Source organism: Lycorma delicatula, chromosome 8 (genome assembly GCF_047948215.1).
Source record: "Lycorma delicatula isolate Av1 chromosome 8, ASM4794821v1, whole genome shotgun sequence".
NCBI classification, from domain to species: Eukaryota; Metazoa; Arthropoda; class Insecta; order Hemiptera; family Fulgoridae; genus Lycorma; species Lycorma delicatula.
In genome coordinates, this window is record NC_134462.1 from 69361828 (window position 1) to 69384859 (window position 23032).

Consider the following 23032-nt stretch of genomic DNA (forward strand, 5'->3'; position numbering starts at 1 on the left):
CTTTGTAATTAACTTAAAAAATAGTGGATTGCTTTTATTTTATACAATTTATTCTTGATGTTCATATCCGGCAGTATTATATATAGGTGTTCAGGATTCGTTTCGTATTCTTAATTTTTGATAACTGCAAGGACTTTTGTTCTACGACTTAGTTTGCGTTCGACATTTTATTTATTTTTATTGAAGTGATATTACTAATTTTTTATCGTAAAGCAACATTCAGAGAGAGAGAATGGAGAAGTTAAGAAAAATTGAAGGATAGACAGAGTCAATCCGACGCAGGGATATCCACCGATCGGTGTGGTTTACATTTTTGACCAGGATATATACCTCTTAAGTTATGTGATATTTTGTATTATTTTATTTTATTCGGAAATAAAATTATGTTTATACACTTATTTTTAATCGATTCGAAAACAAAAGAGTAGGTTTAATTGGAACCTAGTGTATTTTTAAAAATTCCATATACTCTCTAAGCTTTACGTTTTACCAAATATTCCGATTTTGATGATTATTTATATTTTAGAAGTTCTCTGATGGTTCAGTAGTAACCGTTTTTCCAGATAAACTAGAGAGAAGGTTTTGTTAAGGAAATATTATGTGGACTGTGCATACAGAATTTGAAGGTATATTTTTTGCCATCGTTACATAATATTGGATTTTTGTAAAGAAACAATGTTTTCTGAAGTTTGATGTATTTTCAAGCGAAAATTTAAAAAAAAAAATAAATTTTCATAGGGAAACTTACGATAAAAATACGTAATTTATTTAAACATTCCAGGCTAGTCTTAGCTCACACATTCGGTAACATTTCTTTAGCTGTTTCTCTGCATTTTCTTTTCTTTTCTTATTCGTATACTAATATTTATTAAAGTTTATTTACGTTTTAAAAAACGTAAATCTAATGATGCTAAAAAAATTCTATTATATGAAAATCTGATTGTTCATTCTCCGAGATATTTATTCTTAAGCTTGAACGCACATCATGTAGAATCTTAAAGCAGTTACCCAGAAGGTAACTCATTATTTTAATTTTTCAAAAACATTACTAGAAAAAAAAAATGTTTTTAATTCCTTGTATCATTTTATCACTTTTTATAGTTAAATAATATCATGAATATTTTTTATCTTAAATAAACAACTGTGGGAAGTGTAAGTCGAAATATACAATTCTAGTTTGCCATCGAGTGCTTACTGAAATTGGTAATAAATAATAATAATTATTATTAAATTGTGCATTACGATTTATCATTATATAATGTTCTTTTAAAATCTTAACAGATTGTTCAATGTTACCTTAATATATCTTTAGATTGTGTCGAATAAGACGTTGTTGAATTACTGGACTTAAAACGCAAAGGTCTGCGTAGGTAGTGGGGTGAAGCAATTGTTTGGAATGCTTAATCACTTAATAGAAAACGTCATAAAACGAGGTACGTCACACTGAGAACAGTATTTTTTAAAAACCTAATTGGTTTGCTGAATTTTATCTTAACAAATTGTAATCTACATGTTTTTTTTTACTAAAACCATGTATTTACAACAGCTGAACAGAATATAAACGTCTACATAGTCACGTTATCGGCATTTTGTGTATAACGGATTCATAGATTAAAAAATATTTAAATTAGGCTTATGAACGATCTCGCCGGAAGACCGTTAACACGTTGTGGGAGATTTTAGAGTGATGTTAGACTGTATGTTCATAGGCGATGAATGAAGACAACGCCTTGTTGCTTGTTGAATAATGGTTTAATGAATTGTAACATAACGTATAACTTGACACATAAAAATAAAAAAATTAAATACAACATTAAAGCTAAGGTTCATCCGAACAAAGAATGGAGTCCATCTGGACTAAAAGTATGACGTGACCGCCTTGGATCAGATTCAAGCGCCGAATGAAAATCGGCGCGAATGACGAAGACATGGCGTGTTCAGATCGCTTGACCAAGCTTGCTGTGGGGACCTAGCCCTCGCTAGGTAGCAGCACCCGACGGCAAAATGCAACATAACATAGGCTATTTGGAAAAGTTTGGGTAAATATTTTTCTAACTGGTTGCATTACATCATTTCGCTTACTAAAGCAAAATATTATCATGCCCATTAAATTATTAAAGGTGGGTAACATACATCCACTACATGATTGCGATCAACTGTTTTGCTGGATCGTATTAGATAATATATCCTAGTGTCAAAAAATATTTTCATCAGTTCTTAATTGTTAACTAAATAATTTCATTATACGTCATTTCTATGAATTTTACAGAAAAAAACATTGTAACTTTACAACTGGATGAGGAACACGAAGTCGAAGGAAGGATACAAAGTATGTAGTCGACCGAATATAATTTCGTTTATCAGTTATTTCCTTTCTTACTTTTCAAATATTGCGATCTCTGGTTATCTGAAATATGTATTGTGACTAATTTCACGTAACAGAAATGAATAATATTTTCTTAAAATCCTAATGGTTTTCTGAATCTTTAATCACGTTATAAATACTTCTTTTTAATAAATGGTTTGTATGTATTTATAAACTTAACATCAGCATTATACTCTTACGCACTTTAACATAAGTATTTATTAGTGAACAGAATGCAGTCTTCGTGACTACTCATATAATCACGATGTCGATTTAATAAATCATGTATTTATCATTTACTTTTAACGAAAAATATTAATGGTAGATATCTACATACCTCGTAAATATGCAGTCACTTGGATTCTGTTTACTCATTACCTGGGGAATCTAACACAACGTCATAGTTTTAATGATATTTCATAATCTCTTACCGGCTTAAAGAATTTCGTCTTAGCGAACAATTTTCTGTTGATTATGTGGCATCAATATTAACTTACGTTTTTGACGATTGTGTTAACATAAACAGTAAGCAAAAATGGTAGCCCGATCACGATTTTTTTATATCATAGATTTAAAAGTTTCATTTTTCATTTATGATACTAAAAGAAATTGAGAATTAAAAAAAAATATAATGGCATTCAATCTTTTCTAATTTTAAATTATTTTTTCAAACACAAATATCTAATTCATTTTTACAATTGGATTGAATGTATTGTCTGCCAGAGTAATCGGGTAGTTGGCGTTTTGCATAAACTAATTAAGTTAAATTAAATTTTAATAATAATAAAAACTTCTATCGCAGTATGTCAGAAGGGTGGATTTAGTTAAGAAAAAAAGAATGTCACACTGCTGTAATGATTTTTGAAAATAATATTGCTTTCAATGTTTTTTTTAAAATTTATTTCATATTATGTTAGTGTCATGTGTTCCTTGTGTAAACAGCGAGGTACGGGGTATTGTTCCAATAAATACACAGTTAATAAAATTTTGAATTTGAGTTGTGAAACAAGTTCACACTTGGTGGTGCTCGTAAAAATCTGATTTGGGTTACAAACTTGAAGTTTTTGGACCATTGGAAAACCAGATCTTACCTGTTGGTGTTCGCAAAAATCTAATTTTGGCTTTCTAACATGTCATTCTTCAAATTTCAACAAGTAAACCTTGCAAACGTACCCAAAACCCATTTTTTTTTTGCCTCTAACTACTGTCCCTGGACACCAATTTTTTTAAGAGGATGTGATGTGATGAGGTGAAGTATTTCATCAGAGATGTTGGAATATTGACAATACTGGACACGTGAAGATGGGGAATGTAATGGATGCTCAAAAAAGGGATTCTTATCAGGATTAGATATGTATTTTTATTATAAATATGGTAAATCATAAATAAATATTTCTTATCGATTATATTATTTCTTATTTTTTATTCTTGTGTTTTAATACATTTTTATTGGTTTTCATTGAAAATTATGTAATTTATTATAATTATTTAGAAGTTTTAGTAGTTTCTTATGTACTAATTCTGCTGCATTTTTTCCAAAAATAACATCAATGTGATTGAATAATGGATCTTCGACCAAATAATTCATTACGACATTTGGTAATTCTTTTGCATATTTTTGTATATGCTGAAAATAAAATCATTCTTATTAAAATAAGATTCTTCTACATGTCCAGTCTATGAACCACATGTATCCAAACATTCAGTTCAGACGTGATGTTTTATATTTATCAAATAGAATAAAAAAAGAGGTACATAAACAAACAAATGAAAATGGCATTACAGTAACAGCGTTAAAACAACAGTAAACAAAGATAATAAAAAAATAGGACAAGAAATACTACTGGAACAAAAACTCATGAAAATAGAGTATCTTCAACGACCATCACTTATGTCCACCACATGAACCCTTTTCAATCATCTAATGCCGTCACCATTGTCTAGTAGGTTCAAAGAAAAGGGATTTACACTTTTGTTTAGTCTAACCATGTGTAGAACTGAAACGGTCAATCTCATAACGAAATGTACAGATCCCCAGGTATTCATGTACTTGTATTTCAGAATTCCTTAAGGCAGTTTGGTCACTTTCCTCAATATCATGTTCTGTGACTTTTGGATCACTTTAAAACCTGTTTACTTTACTCTATTGCTACAACTACCAACTAAACACATGCATCTGTAACTTCGCATCATGCTATCTGAAGGATCATACTTTACAAATATTACAGTCATTTGGTCATACTTGTGTCAACTCTGTGTCAGGCCGAGAACTTTCTGAATGATCCTGGTACATGTAGTTTGGACTATATTCTATCTAGGAACAGAACATAATTGATTGTTTATTAATTTTTGTAATGCAATACATACCATAATACGTGTTACTTTAAATAAGTGTCAGCCTTCTAGTTATATAGTATTCGAGTTATAAAGTGAACAAAAAGAATAACATAAATTGTAATAAGACTTATTTCATATGTTTTAATAAAATAGAGCTCTGAAAATCAAAGAACATTTCCCATTATTCATTATCTTTTCTAGATAAAGAAAATGCTAGCTAATTGCTTCATGATATATTGTTGTCAAGTATAGTTAGAGCTAAAATGATAAAAAACTTCTTCTGCATCTACTGCATCGTTTTACTTTGTACACATGATTTCATTATTAAAATACAGTGCTTGTTTTGATCAATCCTGAGTAAGATGTTAACCTGATTTTCCTGCAACATCTAAAATGTCTTAAGAATATTATTCTAGCAATTGGACCAAGTAAAGTGTTAATAATTGAAATTACATTTAATGTACTGGTTCGTATTCATCATTGCTTCCACTGCATGCTCTTGTCTGTTTATTAGTGGCTAATAACCAAAGAGATTAGCGCTAACTAAAATTTATATTAAAAAAATTAAGAAAATAAAAGTAATGTCTAAAGTTATTTTTTAATAATAATTTATAAAATAGTGTTTTAATTACAAAAAAAGTCATCATTTTTAAGATAAATTGGTGGTGTGTAAGCTATTGCTATGTACACATATCTTTTAATCAAGTTTTTGTTGATAGCTGTTGACTGTTTTGATGCTATTTCTTTCTGTTCTACATTAATCTTTTAATTTCAGAATATTTATTACATCCTATTTCTTGAATTATCCAATTTAAATATTCTAATCTTTGTTTTCCCATACAGTCGTGTCTTTCTGTAGCAAATTAATTAAACAAGATGTTTCGGTATAAAAACCACCAATGCCATTATTTTTATTAAGATTTTCCTCAAGAATTTTACAATTCATTTACTAACCTCTTTATTATGTACTTTAAGGTTCATCTCTTTTTAACAATCTTATCAACAGGTATATAAAAGAAGTTACTATTGTTTTCCTTTCTAGTTTTCTTACTATCCATATTTCTAGCAAATACAGCGTTGGATCCTAGACAAATATTTTTGGAAATTCCTTTTTAATTAATAGATCTAAATTTAGTTGTAACTGAACTTCAAGATTTCCTACTTTGATTGGTCTTGTTTTAATTGCTTCCTTACTTTGTCCATCTCTTGTAATTTTCATTCATTGGCAATTTAAATCATAAAAAATGTAATGTCATCTTTACCTGTTTATTTTTGCAGTTTTATTATTTAAATATTTTCTTATACAACATTATCAAGTTTGATAACATTAAAATTATTAAAAATTACAAATGACTTGTTTTCAGAGTATGACAATTCTTTTTTTGGTTGATGTTTTGGAACTAATTTCACAGTTCCTTCTTTGATAAAAGTTGTGGTAAGACTTTTTGTATTGCACTACTAACTCCACTGCCCAAGGGACTACAGCATTTGCTCTGAAAGGTCCTATGGAGGAAAGGTTTTCAAGTAATTTGAAAGGTGTCATTTATAATTTTTAATAGTCTTAAATAATATCTTACTGAAATCTCAAGTAAGCATATTAGCATGTACTGCCACTTTAATTCTTATATTTAATTTAACATTACTACTATTATTTCTGTTACATTACATTATGTTTGTTTTACTCTTAGTTATTTTTAAATTAAATTCCTATCATATCATTTAACCCAGCCTATACATTATTATCATTTTGCTTTTTTATTTCCGAAAGTAGAAAGTTATTAATAATTTATCTCTAAATTGCTATTCCAGTCAAAAATTTTTCTTTAGTTCTTTAATTGCTTAATTCATTTTGTAAATAAATAGCAATGTGTATAGACTGTGTTGTCTCATTTTTACATTTAAAACTATTGTTTTTTGCAGAAATTATTTTTAATTATTAAGATTTATGTGTTTTAGTGACAATTCATTTTTCAATTTTTCTTCAGTTTTCTTTTTTTAACACATTTCTGTTTGCAATGTATGCCTTATTTTTCTCTATAACTATTCTGAGATGTTGATAGTTACAGAAGTTCTTATTATAATTATGTAGGTAATGACTTTAAAAGTGAACACCACTATTCTGTATGAAACTGTCGTTATTGCTTTGTGCTGCTGTAAACTAACAACTTTGGGTCTTGGACAAGTCAATAAGTTACTCTGATCTGCCTTGATATTTATATCATGCTTTCTTACCTTTCATCCCTTTTCTTTATCCTTGATCCCTTATTTCCCATCATCATTTATGTAGGTTTAGAAATATCCCTGCTAGGTTTTCCGTACTGAAGATGATGGGATCGGAAGAGCCAGTGTTACAGTAGCTAATTGTGACCAATTCAGAAATTCTTCTTTCCTGTCAACTGGTTACATAATAATTAAAATGGATGAAGTACCTTATCGGTAAAGTCATGGTTTTTAATCCCCTTCTAAATGAGAATTTATTAAACTTTGAAATTATTAGAGTTTTGTATGAGCAGTTATTTAGTCTATTAAAAATTAATAATAGAAAGGGCTATTTTTTTAATGTCACACTTAAGATATGCTGTTGATAGCATATTTTAAGATTATCCTTCCTGTCTCCATATTATCTTCTATATTCATCGGTTCAAGAGTTGAACCAATTTGTCTTCCCCTTGTAAGATCGAAATATTTTATTTAAGACCAATCTTAATCAAAATAATTTAAAATCTCCAGCTTCCAGTATTCTCTTATAGATTGGGGTCGGGAACATACTCCAATTTTTATTCATACTATTCTCTCCCTCATAAGCTCAACCTTATAAAAAGTATATCTAAAGAAAAGAAAAAAATTTTTTAATTTAATACCTCGGTATCTAAAAATCCATCATTATTTCCATACACTAATGCTATTGGTGTTTTAATATTTTTTATATTATAGTTTGGTGGTGTTATATGCCCATATCTTCTCAAGTTTTCTACCAAATTATAACTGAAATGTCGGGTTTTTCCTGAAAAGAAACATAACCTTTCATTATAAAATATTTATTTTTAGTTTCATGAATTTTCACTTTTTTAATTATTTAAGATATAAAAAGTGATGATGCCAATGTGGTTCACAATCAATGATAAAGGCTTTCAGTTTTTTTTGCTGTTTCTTATTCATTAAATAAGCTTATATAAGTATAACTCACTACTCTTAAATCACTTGATTATTTAAGACCACCCACTTGACAATGACAAACTAGGAAGATTTTCTTGGGTAATTCATTTAGACCAAGATCAACATGTAGACCAAAGGTCAAGATGAATAGATCAGACTAGTTCCTACTTAGTTCAATAGGTGGAAAATTGTAAAGAAAAGGTTCTGGATAGAAACTTGAGAGAAATGCTGAACAATTCACGTTGTCTTTTATGCCTGTTTATGTAAAGAAGGAGAAGAAATTATTCTGAGAAGAACCCATAAAGCAACTAGTATTGACTTAATATGTTTAGCAGTTGATCTACCTACATTTTAAATTAATTCACTTGATGCAGTTGCCACATCTCAGAAACCTACTATTTCTAAAAATAACTTATTTGATTTCATGCATCTTATTAATAAATAAACACCCATATTAAATAAAAATCATATAAGAGTTACAATTGAATTGTTAACAGTTTATTAAAAAAATTAGTAGATACAGTATGTTATTTATTAAAAACATATTGCATAAAATTGTTGAAATTAATTATAAAGTTGACATTAATTATAATTAATTAATTGTAGATTATAGTTCTTGTTTAAAAATTCAGAAATAATTATTTTTGCAGCCATTATACATATTATGGTAATAGATAGATAATGAAAATGTAATGATCATAAAGAATAAAAAGAATTCAAGTGAACTCTAATTTTCATAATCTTCAATAATTTAAAAAAAATCTACTGTGGACATCACTTGACTTCCTTGTACACCCATTAAATTACATTATATTCATTTTTAAAAGTACATAAAATTTGATTTTTTGTATTTTTTTTATGTTATCATTGAACTATTATTTATTGTAAAACTTCTTTTACACTCAGAGGTTAATAATTATTTTAAAAAAAAGTTAAACAAAAGGAGATGAAGTCTGATTCTAACCGATGTACCCTTGCAAGATCCAAATATTTCAGTAATTAAAATTTCATTTGGCTATAACTCTGGAATCAATGAAAATAAGTACCACTTATGATATATTTTTGAAAAGCTCTCAATGAGGGCTTATTACTGAAGTTGTGAAAAAGTCCAAATCCAAAGTTTTTAGATTTTAGGCTGTTTTGGAAATGTTTGGTCCAGTTGACTGCAATCAAAAGGGCAGGTGCACAACGAGATGTTACAGCAATCTTAAATCCAAGATTTCAACATTCTATGGCTAATCGTTTTTGAGTTATGTGAGATACATACATACATAGAGGTGTCATGGTGAAATTAGTAAAAATGGATTCAGGGATGGTGAAAATGGATATTTCTGTTGACAAAGGAAAACCGAAATTTTTCATTATTACAATACTACCTTTTACTTTGTACAAGGAAATAAAAATGATTTTTCTGCTAAAAAATTGTTAAATTAGAAGTTTGTCTGAGATATAGGCAACACTATTCACAAAGAACACAGTCTTACAACACTTTAAGAATGACAAATAATAGCAGCAACCAATATTCCTGTTACCCACAACTTATATTCTCAAGCTTTAATTTTACAATATTTCTTCACAGTCACTAATGTTACACAAAATTTGGTATTAATTAACATCAACCACTTTAAATATCTTAAATAAAAGTTTAATATATAATAAGTTTCTAAAATTACTATAGAAACTCACTTTCAGATTAATGGAATTATTTCCCCAAAGCCTTTTTGAATCTAATTTTAGTAACTTTTTACTAGAGTTTCCAGTAAGTATATCTATTGGACAGCTGGTAACATTTGCCCATGCATACAAAGAACAAAAAAATAAATCAACTTTTATGAATTATCTCTTAGAAACACATAAAAGACATTAACAACCACACATACAATACCACCATTTAAATATACCATATTGAAACAGAAATTCTAACACACTTAGTCAATACAAAGTTTACAGCTCTAAATTTGACAAAAACAGCGTATTTAACAGAGTAGCACAAAAAACATCAATTTTATTATTTATTTACACATTTAAAACTTTTTTAGATTTTTTTCTAACTACTTAGAAATTCCATTACATCTGCAATGGAAACAGTTTTTTTTTTTAAATTACACTGAAGAAGGTGCTGATAATAATTAGTTATAAAAGGCCTTCAAAAAAATATATAGTTCCATTAGTTTGAGATTAAATCGTTCATGATAATTTTAAAGGGTTATCAAATTTTTTATACTCTTCAATGAATTTAATTATATTTTACCTGATTTAAATGACTGTATTATATGTTCTTCTGTTTTTAGTGAAGCACCTGCTGGTACAGAACTAAAATAAAAAGGAACCAGTTTCTGAAAAAAAAATCATAATTTTAAGTAATTTTTTATTTCAAATTGTGTGAAATTTTATTTTATTGCAAAATTTTTATTTTACACATGCATGTGCATATTATAAGTATTTTATGACTAAGCCAGTCATCATATCTTGCACAGCTTTTTCATTGCAAAATTTTTCTGCATTCACCAGAAAACTCTTGCAATTCATTAAGTCTTTTTTTTTATTTCCATTATAAATGTTTAAATATAAAAAATTTTAGAAAATGTTGTGGTCCCTGTAAAAAGGCCCATTCTTTCAGTAGGCCTTTTTTATTGATTATGATTATCAGAGTAAGATATAAGCATAAAAAATTCAAATGTCAAATAAAATAATTTTTTTGTTTTTGGAGCTTCCATTATCTGTTGGGACAATTTAATAAAAAAATTTTGGTAAGAAGTGATTGTTAATAAAAGAATAATAAATTTTTAAAAAATATGTTCAAAAATATTGAAAAAATACAGACAATTTTTATGATAGTAATGAAAAAAAATTGCTTATTATTTTGGGTTCAAGGTATTATTAGGGAAGTAAAAAATCCTTAAACTTTAATTACCCTTAAAGCAACAAAGAAGAATAAACAATTTGTTTTTTAATACTAAAAATTAACAGAGTTAGAGCAAAAAAACAAAAACTACAGAATATTATATTTTATAGAGATGTGAAATAATCAAAAAAAAATCTTTTCTAAAATTATATGTAGATTAAGCTTAACAAATTTAGTTATGTAAAGTTTTCTCTAAATCTAACATCCCCTCCAATAAAGGCTAAAACAAAAAAAACGAAATTTCAAAAATGTTTTTTTGTGTTTAAGGTGATAATTTTGGAAAATTGTAGATATTTTTTGATAACTCTATATATATGATGTATAAAATTAAAAAAAAAAAAATTAAATATTAAAAAAATTTAAGGATGATAGAGCAAAAAAAAAACACAAAAACATTATTTCAATTTAAAAAGATTGGGGTTAATTTTTTGAAAAAAAGTTTGGTTATTTATGTAAATTATGCGATGTAGGTTTTGCCAACATTTTTTCTACCTCTGAAGAAAATAGAGAATGGCTTTTTTGTGATATCCCTCACTGTCTGAATGAATTTTGAAAAAATTGAATATGAACAATGACCATTATATAGAAATATTTGAGCCAAATTTGGAGAAAATCAGTTCAGTCAATCCTGAGATATAAGGCCAAAAGCACTATGTTCACACATATGTATATGTATATATATATATATATGTAAACATACATATATATATATGCATACATTCATATGCTTATCTTGTTGTACTGGATGAACTAGTTGGATGAAATGTAAAGATTTGAAAAAAACCTGATTTCCCTTTTTTGAACTATCACAAGGAAATTAACAATAATGTGTATATTACGTTTCAAAATTTAATCAAATTGAATGCTTGATATGTCTTTTAATTAAGACAAGAATGATTAATTATATAGTTAGGTACCTGCTTATCTAAGTATGAAACTGGGTTTGTAGTTTAACTGAAGATTTGGTTGAGTGTGCTCATAAAAGAATTAGTTTATAATATTCAGGGTATTGTACTTGCACTATAAATATAATTATGCTAAAGCCATATTACTTTCACAGAAACAATGGTAATTTACGTATATTTAACAGAAGTACTACATAATGGTTCTTGTAGTTCTCAAAGTATATCTGCTGTGTAATTGTAATTTCTAAGTTTCCAAAATTTTCCTGGAGTTTGGTTATATTTTATCCAAATTGATTATAATATATAGGATGGTTTGTAAAAATTATTATTACACTTATTTCTTATTTATATAAATTATGTACTTACCCTATCTAAGTTTTCTCTATTGTCTCCAATAACATCTCCTGCTACTGTTAAACAGACATCAATAGCAACTTTAGGACTGCAAAGTGTTTGTATGGCTTTTTGTAATGCTTTTGTCCGTGGGAAAATAGAATATTTTGTTGCTTGAACCAGTGGATTCTATAATAAAAAAATTGGGTATGTATAATTGTTATAAAAAATTTAAAACAAAAGAATTTAATTTATATAAAATTAATAAGATCTTGAATATGGATTAATTATCATTTTTAGATTATTTAGACATTCAGCTATGTTCCATAGATGTAACTGAAGTGTCAATTTTCATAGTTTTCACCTTCTTTTATCACCTTCATTCTTTGCTTGCTTTATTTTATTTATATTGTTTACTTTAACTTTGGGAATGTATGCAGATCGGCTTATTAGTGTCTACCTGTTGACATTTTATCCTTCATTCATAGTCTTCAGTTTTCAGGATACTATCTCTTAAGGTATTCTAAGTACTGTGAAATAATTTAATAAAGTATGCAGTTATAGTTTTAATAAGGATCCTTTATTCCTTATATTATTCTTTTTCAAATTCGTCATCTATTTTTTTGAATATATGTAATGTTGATTACATATATTTCTGAACCATATTCTTTCATTATACAACAAAATCTTTATTTGTTATGTAATGTCAATATATTTTTTATACTTTGTTATTTTTTATTTAGTTTTGATATTTAATAAATTTTCTTTTCTTATTATATCATAGTATTAATAATAGTAAGGTTAAATCAATTTAAAAAATAAATATCATCATAAAAAATCAATTTACATGTTAGTAATTAATGCAAAAATTAAATAAATGTCGCAAAATAAATATTTTTCTATGAGGTGATTTACAAAATTTTGATTCTGTTGTTTTTTATGTTTTATGTAATTCTTATATCTGTGAGTTTAGTATTAATTTACTATATAATCTTGTGTATTTTGTTTGTTCTAACAGGACACAAGTAGCCTTCTTACACACAAATGTTGGAAGTTTTGACTTTATTGTTACGTATTTTCTGTTATTAATCATGGTTTTAATTTTGTTTTGTTTCTATTACTGTAGGTATTGTTGAATAATGTAAGTGTAAATTACACATCATTATCTAAGCTAAATAACATTGTAGTTGTGATGATATATCATTTCTCCCAACTTCAGTTTTATTTTTTAAATCATTTTGAGTTCTGTTAGATTAGATAGTTGCAGAGGCTTTTTGAATTCATCAGTTTCCATCTTTACTTTCAACACATTGATTTGGAGTTGGTTTTTCTTGTTCATATACATATCTATGTTGCCCACCAGGTCTTTCTTTACTTCCTATCTGTGGTTTTGCATCTAGATGTCTAGAAGTCACAAAAGTAGTGTTATATGTTTCAATAATGTACAATGCGTACAAAGAAAATAAAAGCTTGCTTGCATGTGGCAGACAGTCACTGTGCAGGGCATTATATAACTCGTTTCTTGTAGCATTAGACTCATTCAGTTCTGCAATACAGTGTGTTTAAATATATTCATAAATTAAAAAAATTCTTTCCACATTTAGAATTTATTATCATTCAAGCATACTTATAAATATCTCTTACTGTATACAGTACAAAAACAAATAGTTTTATTCTTGTGTTAATAAATGATTTAAAATATAAACACATGAAATAATATTAAGGTAAATATATAAAGATGTTAAATATAAAAAATGCTGCAAAATAATTTACAATTCAGAAGACCTTATTGAAAATTATTTAAGAACATATTTACTCATAATGTAAACATTTAACAGAAAACAGATTTTAAAAGAAATTGCTAATTACTATTATTTAAAAATTAATTGACAGAGTATTATTGTTCTGTAAAAGAAAACCTTTTAATTGTATTTGAAATAAATTGATGGGAAGATTTTTCAAATGGTTCAGTCATTTATTAAATAAAAAGGCCCTTTTTTATAAACTGAACAACGTATTGTCTTAAATTTACAAAAACAATTCTGAGTCCGATTTGGTAAGATGGTAAGACTATTTTCTTTTGCAGAGATTAGACTTATAAATATAAACTCAATTATGAAAAATAATTGAGTTTAAAAGTTAACGTAGTAGTTAACGTAGTTAAAATTGAGTAAAAAGTTAACGTATTAAATATTCTAAATACCAATCTATGTGATTCATATTTGACATTTATAGCTGCAAACAATGATCTAACAGCCACTTTTGTACCTTGAAAACTTGTTCTGACTTTTTGAGAGAGACCTAAGAGATGACATTATATTTTGGTTGGGAGTATATATGTAACCATAATAAATATGTAATAATGATGTTATACATAGGATTTTAATGAGATGGTTCAAAGGAAAACAGTGGGATTTAATTTTGTAGCAAAAAAAAATAATTGATCATCCTGAGAGGACTTGTCATCAACCAATTTTGCTTTACAGGCAGTAGAAAGTTATACTGATGCAGGCATCAAATATTAACCCGCCGATTTGGTATAGTGGTGAACTAGTCATCTCAAATCAGCTGATTTTGAAGTCGAGAGTTCTAAGGTTCAAATCCTAATAAAGGCAGTTACTTTTACGAATTTGAATATTAGATCGTGGATAATGGTGTTCTTTGATGGTTGGGTTTCAATTAACCATACTTCTCAGGAATGATCGATCTGAGACTGTACAAGACTACACTTCATTTACATTCATACCACCCTCATTCAACCTCTGAAGTAATACCTTACTGTGGTTCTAGAGGCTAAACAGAAAAAGAACTTGGCATCAAATATTAAAAAATGTTACTATAGGTATAAGTATATGAAAAGGAAGTTATACCGTACCAGAATGATAGGTGAAAACAAATTAATTGTATTTAAAATAAGTGATTGACTTCTTGTTGGTGGATTAAAAAACGGAGACAAAAGTATAGATACTTTAACTTTTTCTAGATATTCTGGTCTCTCAGAACCCATTACTAAAAATTCACATGCACCCAAACTATGTCCAATATATGAAAGTTGTGATGCTTTTGTTACATAAAGTATTTTTTCAATATATGCTGGTAAATCATACACTCCATATTCATGGAAGCTGTAAAATAAAAAAATGTTGATTATTTTTGTACATTCAGTAAATTTTTCTCTAATAATTAGTATAAATTAGATCAATACTTTATAACAATATAATATTATTATACGAGGGATGATCAGAAAGTAAGTTACACCCCCACTATGAAACAAACACATATTTATAAGATAATTTTTTTTTTAATGAACAAAAAACTACATATTTTTATCTATTTTTCGACATAACAAAATTTTTCTAAACACTTTTCATGCCTTGTGACAAGTTTTTCAATTCCATTCTCATAAAAATTTTGTCTAATTTCCTTCAACTATTTAATGACCGCTTCCTTCAGTTATCATCATTAGCGAAATGCTATCCTCCCAGGTCTCACTTGAGAGGACCAAACAGGTGGTAGTCGCAGGGTGCTAGGTCAGGGCTATAAGGCGGATGAGATCCCACTTCCCACTTGAATTTTTGCAGAAACTCTTTTGTCACATGAGCTAAATGAGGAGTAGCATTATTGTGAAGAGAAATGATCCAATCGCTTAATCTTCTAGGTCTTCGATCTGTAATGGTTTTACGCAATTGTTTAAAGTCTCACAGTAAGATTGGGCATTGATTGTTGTTCTTCAGGGCATAAATTTACTGTAAACAGCTCCCTCAGAATCGAAAAAGACTGTCAGCATAACCTTCCGAACAAGTGGGGATCTTTTCACTTTTTTTGGCTGCGGTGAATTTTTGTGTCTCCATTCATGTGATGCATGTTTAGTCTCAGGAGTGTAATGAAGCAGCCAGCTCTTATCCCCTGTGATGATTTGTTTTAATAAATGTGGGCCAGTTCTGGAATAAGATTGAAAAGAAGAAAGAGCAGACACAAAACGTTGATATTTGTGGTTGTCAGTCAACAGATGTGGCCATCATCATGAACACATCTTATCATCATCTTAATCATCATGAACCAAGCTGATTGTGAATAATCGCAAAATACTACCATAACTGATGTTAATTTCATTTACAATCTTTCAAATTTTAATATGCCGGTTACTCAAGGTCATTTCACTCACACATTCCATCTTACCCGTCATGTTTGCAGTTGAAGGATGTCCAGCACGGAGTTTATCACTCAACATTTGTTTTTCAGTTTCTGAACAATTGGCACCATTTTGTGATCATGGGGCATGACATTGCGTTCTCACTGTATATCTCAACAATTTGATGATGAATTTCACAACAATTGTAAATTTTTTCCCCAAAAAATTGGACTAATGAGATATCTATGCTGGATGAAACTGCTAGAAGATATGCCATATTAACAACGACAATACACACGTAATGAATATCGAACAAAATTGATGCTGGGGGAGCGTGAAGACAACAACACAACCAGTGCTGTCACCACAAGACATTAATATATCCCTTTTGTTCAAGAACACAACAAGGGTGTAACTTATGTTTTGATCCACCTCTCGTACTAGTAATAAGTCATTACATTATTGACACTGTATTTCATACATTTGGCTTAATCCTTTTTTGAGACTTTTTTTCAGTCATATTGATTTTAAACTAATATAATTAAAGAATGATTATTGTTTTGAAATGATTTTCTCTTAAATATAGTAAAAGTTGAAATTTTAAATGTAATTTTATATTCAAATAACCTTTCAATTGCATTTTTTACATTAAACATATAATTTATTCTTACAAAGTGTGCTACTTTATAAAATAAATATTCTTCTCTTTATTTCTTTTAGTGATATCATCTTTGCTGTTTCACACAATTATTGTCAAAATAGATAAATAAATAAATATCTTACACAGATCAGGACATCATGATTGAAACAGAATGGAATGCAAATTTTGGAGAGATATATATTCTGAAATATTTATTATTATTATGTTTTATGATTGCATGGGATCACTTTAGTCAGTCCATTATCCAAGTCTCTTCAATAGGGCTGTTTGGGCCTTGCAGTCCTCCCACTACTTTTTCATATGTTCCAATCTTTGTGCCCTTTCTAGTGTTGAAAATTTTCATGTTGTTAGTTTTTTCTTGTTTAATTTTATCTCTTCTGTGGTGTCTTCTGTGGTGTAAGACCAATTTCCTTCGAATCCTTTTTTATTTCTCTGATCCATTTGCATCCTAGCTTTGTGTTTATAGAGTCAAGATTGTACAGTACAATCTGTTTTATAAGCCTTAAATCTTGCACCTTCATGTTATGTACAAAGAATACTAGTCTCCTCTTATGCATGGTATGAATGATGGGTTTTAACTCCTGGTACACAACTTTTCTGGGCATAATCCACCACTGCCTGTCTTTCTGATACTTTTTATTGATGCAGGTTCTTATAATTCTTCTTTTGGTTTTCTGGAGTCTGTCTGCCTTAGATTGTTTGTTCAGGTGGAAGAGTGTTTCTGCTTCATGAATAGCCATTCATGCAGCAGAAAGGTTCTGGTTTTATAACTGTGTTGTGGCATCTTATTTTTGCGTTTATTGATAGGCATTTTTTATTGTAATTGTACCAGGTTAATTTTTTGAGCTTTAGCCAGTTTGTTTCTCCTTATTTTTCCTAAATATTTAGGTTGTTAGTTATTATTTCTCCAAGGTATTTAAAATGGGTTACTATATTGATTTTATTACTGCTTATGTTTACTTCTTTTAATTGTCTTGATTTTCGGGACATTACTTCTGTCTTTTCGAATGATATTTTGAGGCCAATTTTATTTGCAGCATTTTGAAACTCTAATATCAGTGATTTATTATTTGCTAGCAGCACAAAGTCAGTATGTTTTGATTTTTTGGATATTTTTACTTTTGGGGACCATTTTTTGAACCACTCCCTTATTACCATTTTTAAAGCGGAGTTGAATAATAGAGGTGAGAACCTATCACCTTGGCGCAATCCTATTTTGATCTCAAATGGTTCTGAGAGCTCATCTCTGAATTTTACCTTCGACTTAGTGTTTGTGAGGGTCAGTTTTATCATATTTATTAATTTGGTATGTAGCCCAAGGTGTCTTAGAATTTTTAATAGAGATTTTCTGTGGATGTAATCATAAACTTTCTTGAAATCTACAAATGTTATCACCATGTCCCTGTTTCTTTTCCTGTTGTAATCCAATATTAGCATGAGACTCATGTTCTGGTCTGGACAGTTTCTCCAAGGTTTGAAACCTCCTTGGTATTCTCCTAGTTCTTCCTCAAGTTGTGAACTGACCCTGTTGAGGATGATTCTTGAAAGAATTTTGTAGTTGTGTCTAGGAGTGAGATTACCCTGTAATTACTCGGTCTCTTTTGTACCCCTTTTTGTGTAGCAGATGAATGAGGGCTGTTGTTCAGTGTAGTGATACACTCTTTGATCCAGATGTTGACAAGCTGTATATGAAGGGTAGTCTTTGCTGATCTTCCTGCATGTTTCCAGATCTCTACAAAAGTTTGATCTTCTCCTGTTGCTTTGTTGCTTTGCAATTCTTCATCTCACACAGTACTTTGTAGACTTCTTTCATTGTGGGAAGGTTGATTTTTTCTGTTGTGGTGTTGTGGTGAAAGTTATTTAGAAGTTTAGAAGTTCTATTTGCTCTTCGCAATTTGGGAATTTGTTGAAATATTTGGCTAGGATTTCTACACTGTCGTTATTGTTATGGGCCAATTTACCATTTTCATTCTTTATAAGTAGGGTTGGGTCAAATTTTTGGAGCTGATTTCTTAAGGTTTTGTAGTAGTCTCTTGACTATGTTTTATTGAATTCTTCTTCTCTTAACTTCAATGTGACTGTTGTCTTCAATGTGGTGTTGTCTTTTTATTCTCCTTAAGGTTTCGGTGGTTTCTTTTCTTTGTTTTACTAGTTGCAATATATATATATTTTCTCCCCCTCTATAAATTCTGTAAAGTGCTATGGTCCTATCTTGGTGAATTTTTCAAATTAAATATATGCTTGGTGTGGTTTTTATTGTATGTTATGCATTGTGGTGTATGCAGATGTATATGTGTGGGAAATACTATTTAAAAAAAATTCCCTTTTTTATCCAAAAATTATAAAAAAAGCTGGCAAAGTATTATCTGACTTTCCTGGCTGTTAATAATACAAATTAAATGAATTAGAGCAAAAACCAAAAAAAAAACCCAGAAGGGAGAAACAATATTTTTTAGAGGTGGGAAATAAATTTAAAAAAAATATTTCTAAAAATATTCATACATAGGTTAAGCCTAACAAATTTCATTAAGTAAAGTTTTTTATTATTCCTCCTTCAATAAAAGCTAAAATAAGAAAAAGAAGATTTTCAAAAACTTATTCTGCATTTTAGGTCTGGAGTCTACAACTTAAAAATTGTAGACATTTCTTGTTAGCCCTATATATGAAGTATAAACTTTCAAAACATCTTTAAAAAATCTAGGAATTGAATCGAAATAGTGCAAAAGAACAAAAATTATATATTTCAATTTTTAGAGATGGTGGTTGATTTTTTGAAAAAAAATTTATTAATGAGTTATAGGCAACCGCTTTGCTTTTAGTTTTTTCTAAACTGTCTCTGAAGAAAATCAAAATTGGTTTTTTCACAATATCCCGTCACTCCTTTACTTTATTTTGAAAAAGATTAATATGGTCAATGCTCTATATCTGGAAATATTTTTACCAAATTTAAAGAAGCTTAGTTTGGTTAATCCTGAGGTATAAGGCCAAAAGCAGTGGTACACACATATATACTCATACTTATATATATATATTTTTGGTCTAGGTGAACTAATAGGACCCTAAAACATAAGATTTGTTAAATACACGATACCCCATTTTTTGACATGATTACTGTACTTTCCCCTTTATTACAGTTATTCTAGTTTTATATACTGGGGAAGTAAAATTTTACTTGGTCATACCCTAAAAGAATACCAACTTTAAGAAATATTTTTTTGAATTATTAATTAATTAAATTTTAAAATCATTTAAGTATTTTTGTTTACTTTTATTAAGGTTATTGTAAGATTAAATGTTTTAAGTTAATACATTACCTGAAATCCCAAAATTTTTTACTGTCTACATCATATTTATTATGTGCTCGTGAATTGACATTTCCTCGTTGATCTCCAAGCCAAACATCATATCCATTATCAGCAAGTATAAATGCTACAAAGAAATTTATTTAAATCTTAATTGTTATTTAAAAAAAATAAAATATAAGCTAAAATTTGTATAATAATAAATAATAGGGTTATTCTAATGATCTTAAAAGCAACACTATTTAAATATGCATAAAGGAAAAATTGTGTGTTATAAGTTCTGAAGATCACAGTGAGCATAAAATTTAAAAAAAGATCAAGTACAATATTAAAATTCTTCAGAATAGCTATTGTTTCATTGACAAGAAGCATGATTTCACTGAAATCAATACTCTCATTCATTTTCTTCTAACAGTGCAATTAATTGATAGATTAAGCCAATAATTGACTCTTCAACAATTTATCAAAAAATAAAAGACTTATTACATAGGTACAGAAGGTTGCGTACCAAATACCTATTTACCAAATAGCTATTTAATTTATGTAAGGATTGGTCAGTGAAGACTTGCTTCACTGCTGCATGTTCAGATATTTTGACAATTTGCATAGCTAAGCAAGTGAAACCAACCCATTAAGCAGCCTAAAAATCAATTTCCCCAGTAATAATATTGAAGCATAAAAATTTAGTTTATTTTCAATACAGAAACAAAAATGAACTTAGCAATTATATCACCTGATTATTATCGACTATTAAACCAAAATTCCAATCTATTAAAAAATTTAATTCTTATTTAGGGGAAACTGATTTTTTACCAAAGATTACATATATGTGTGCTGGCACAACATAGAAGAAAGGTTGTCGGGATGATATTATTGGGTGACAAGATTATTTATACTAACATGTAAAGTTAATATTTTTCCTATCTGATGAGTGGAGTTTTGTAATACTTATCAGGTATAAGTTTATTTATATCCTCATATTCTAAGAGTAGTATATCTTTTGAAAAACCTGTTAGTTTATTGTATTTTTATATAAAATTTAGGTTTTGTTGGAGTTTTCAAGAAGTTGCATTTATACGATATATCAGCAAATTAGATATATCACAGAACACACACACACACACACACACACACACACACACACACACACACACACACACACACACACACACACACACACACACACACACACACACACACACACACACACACACACACACACACACACACACACACACACACACACACATACACACACATACATACACACAGACTTTACTATATTTTATAATAACACATTTACCTAAACTCTCTTTTCGTCCAGGTAAAAGCCATTGGTCAGATGCTGACACAAATCCATGTAAAAATAAGACAGGACAATACGGTCCTGGTTTTCCAGTAATTATTCTTGTTAATAATAAGATGTAACCATCTTCAGTTGTAACTTTATACTCTTCAGCTGTATAACCCCGTTTTACAATTAGTTCTGACTGGAACATCATTACATAAAAAAATAATTTTGAATCTAAAATAACAAACTCTATTTATTCATTAGATAACGACAGGCTGTTGTCCAAATCTCATTTTTATTATTATATGAATTTTTCAGCTTATAAAAAATATCAAACTTGACCATGTTTTAAACCCAGAACTATCTAAATGAAATGTAGAAACACAACACCTCAGTCATATAGGATGACAGAATGTATATTGTAAGTTTAAAATTTACTGAATAATGTTTATTCCTTAATATGAATAATTATTCAAGTATTGTTAACGACAACGATTGTTAACGTCTATATGCCTACAAGCGCCCATGATGATGATGATGAGGTAGAGTGTGTATACGAAGAGATTGATGAAGCAATTAAACACGTAAAAGGAGATGAAAAAATAATAGTTGGAGATTGGAATGCAAGCATTGGAAAAGGCAAGGAAGTAAATATAGTGGGTGAATACGGGCTGGGCAAAAGGAATGAAAGAGGGGACCGACTTATAGAGTTTTGCATGAAGTATAATTTAGTAATTGCCAACACCCAATTTAAAAATCAATTTAAAATTTTAATAGAAGAATATACACTTGGAAAAAGCCAGGCGATACTGCAAGGTATCAGATAGATTATATCATGGTTAAGCAATTGAAGCTTGAGGAAGAGGAGGTAAAGAAGATTTTTGAGGAGGACATCGCAAGAGGTCTGAGTAAAAAAGATAAGGTAGAAAATGTAGAAGTAGAATGGGAGAATGTTAAAAAGGAAATTCTTAAATCAGCAGAAGCAAACTTAGGCGGAATAAAGAGAACTGGTAGAAAACCTTGGATTTCAGACGATATATTGCAGCTGATGGATGAACGTAGAAAATATAAGAATGCTAGTGATGAAGAAAGTAAAAGGAACTATCGGCAATTAAGAAATGCTATAAACAGGAAGTGCAAACTGGCGAAAGAAGAGTGGATTAAAGAAAAGTGTTCAGAAGTGGAAAGAGAAATGAACATTGGTAAAATAGACGGAGCATACAGGAAAGTTAAGGAAAATTTTGGGGTACATAAATTAAAATCTAATAATGTGTTAAACAAAGATGGTACACCAATATATAATACGAAAGGTAAATTCGATAGACGGGTGGAATATATTGAAGAGTTATATGGAGGAAATGAATTAGAAAATGGTGTTATTGAGGAAGAAGAGGAAGTTGAGGAGGATGAAATGGGAGAAACAATACTGAGATCTGAATTTAAGAGAGCATTAAAAGATTTAAATGGCAGAAAGGCTCCTGGAATAGACGGAATACCTGTAGAATTACTGCGCAGTGCAGGTGAGGAAGCGATTGATAGATTATACAAACTGGTGTGTAATAGTTATGAAAAAGGGGAATTTCTGTCAGACTTCAAAAAAAGTGTTATAGTCATGATACCAAAGAAAGCAGGGGCAGATAAATGT

The 23032-nt window shown here is 28.9% G+C and overlaps 1 protein-coding gene across 1 annotated transcript in view; it reads right to left on the minus strand.

Annotated features, from left to right (window-relative positions):
* Positions 1-3820: 3820 nt before the first annotated feature.
* The window catches only part of LOC142329224 (lipase 3-like), a 34357-nt gene continuing 15145 nt past the window's right edge, over positions 3821-23032 (minus strand). The window contains exons 2-8 of the mRNA XM_075373627.1: positions 21400-21586; positions 20109-20223; positions 14877-15126; positions 12035-12190; positions 10110-10194; positions 7564-7706; positions 3821-3992 (exon numbers count right to left, since the gene is read on the minus strand). Of these exons, the coding sequence (XP_075229742.1) occupies positions 3822-3992; positions 7564-7706; positions 10110-10194; positions 12035-12190; positions 14877-15126; positions 20109-20223; positions 21400-21586 (1107 nt within the window). The 3' untranslated portion in view covers position 3821. The remainder of the gene's footprint in view (positions 3993-7563; positions 7707-10109; positions 10195-12034; positions 12191-14876; positions 15127-20108; positions 20224-21399; positions 21587-23032) is intronic.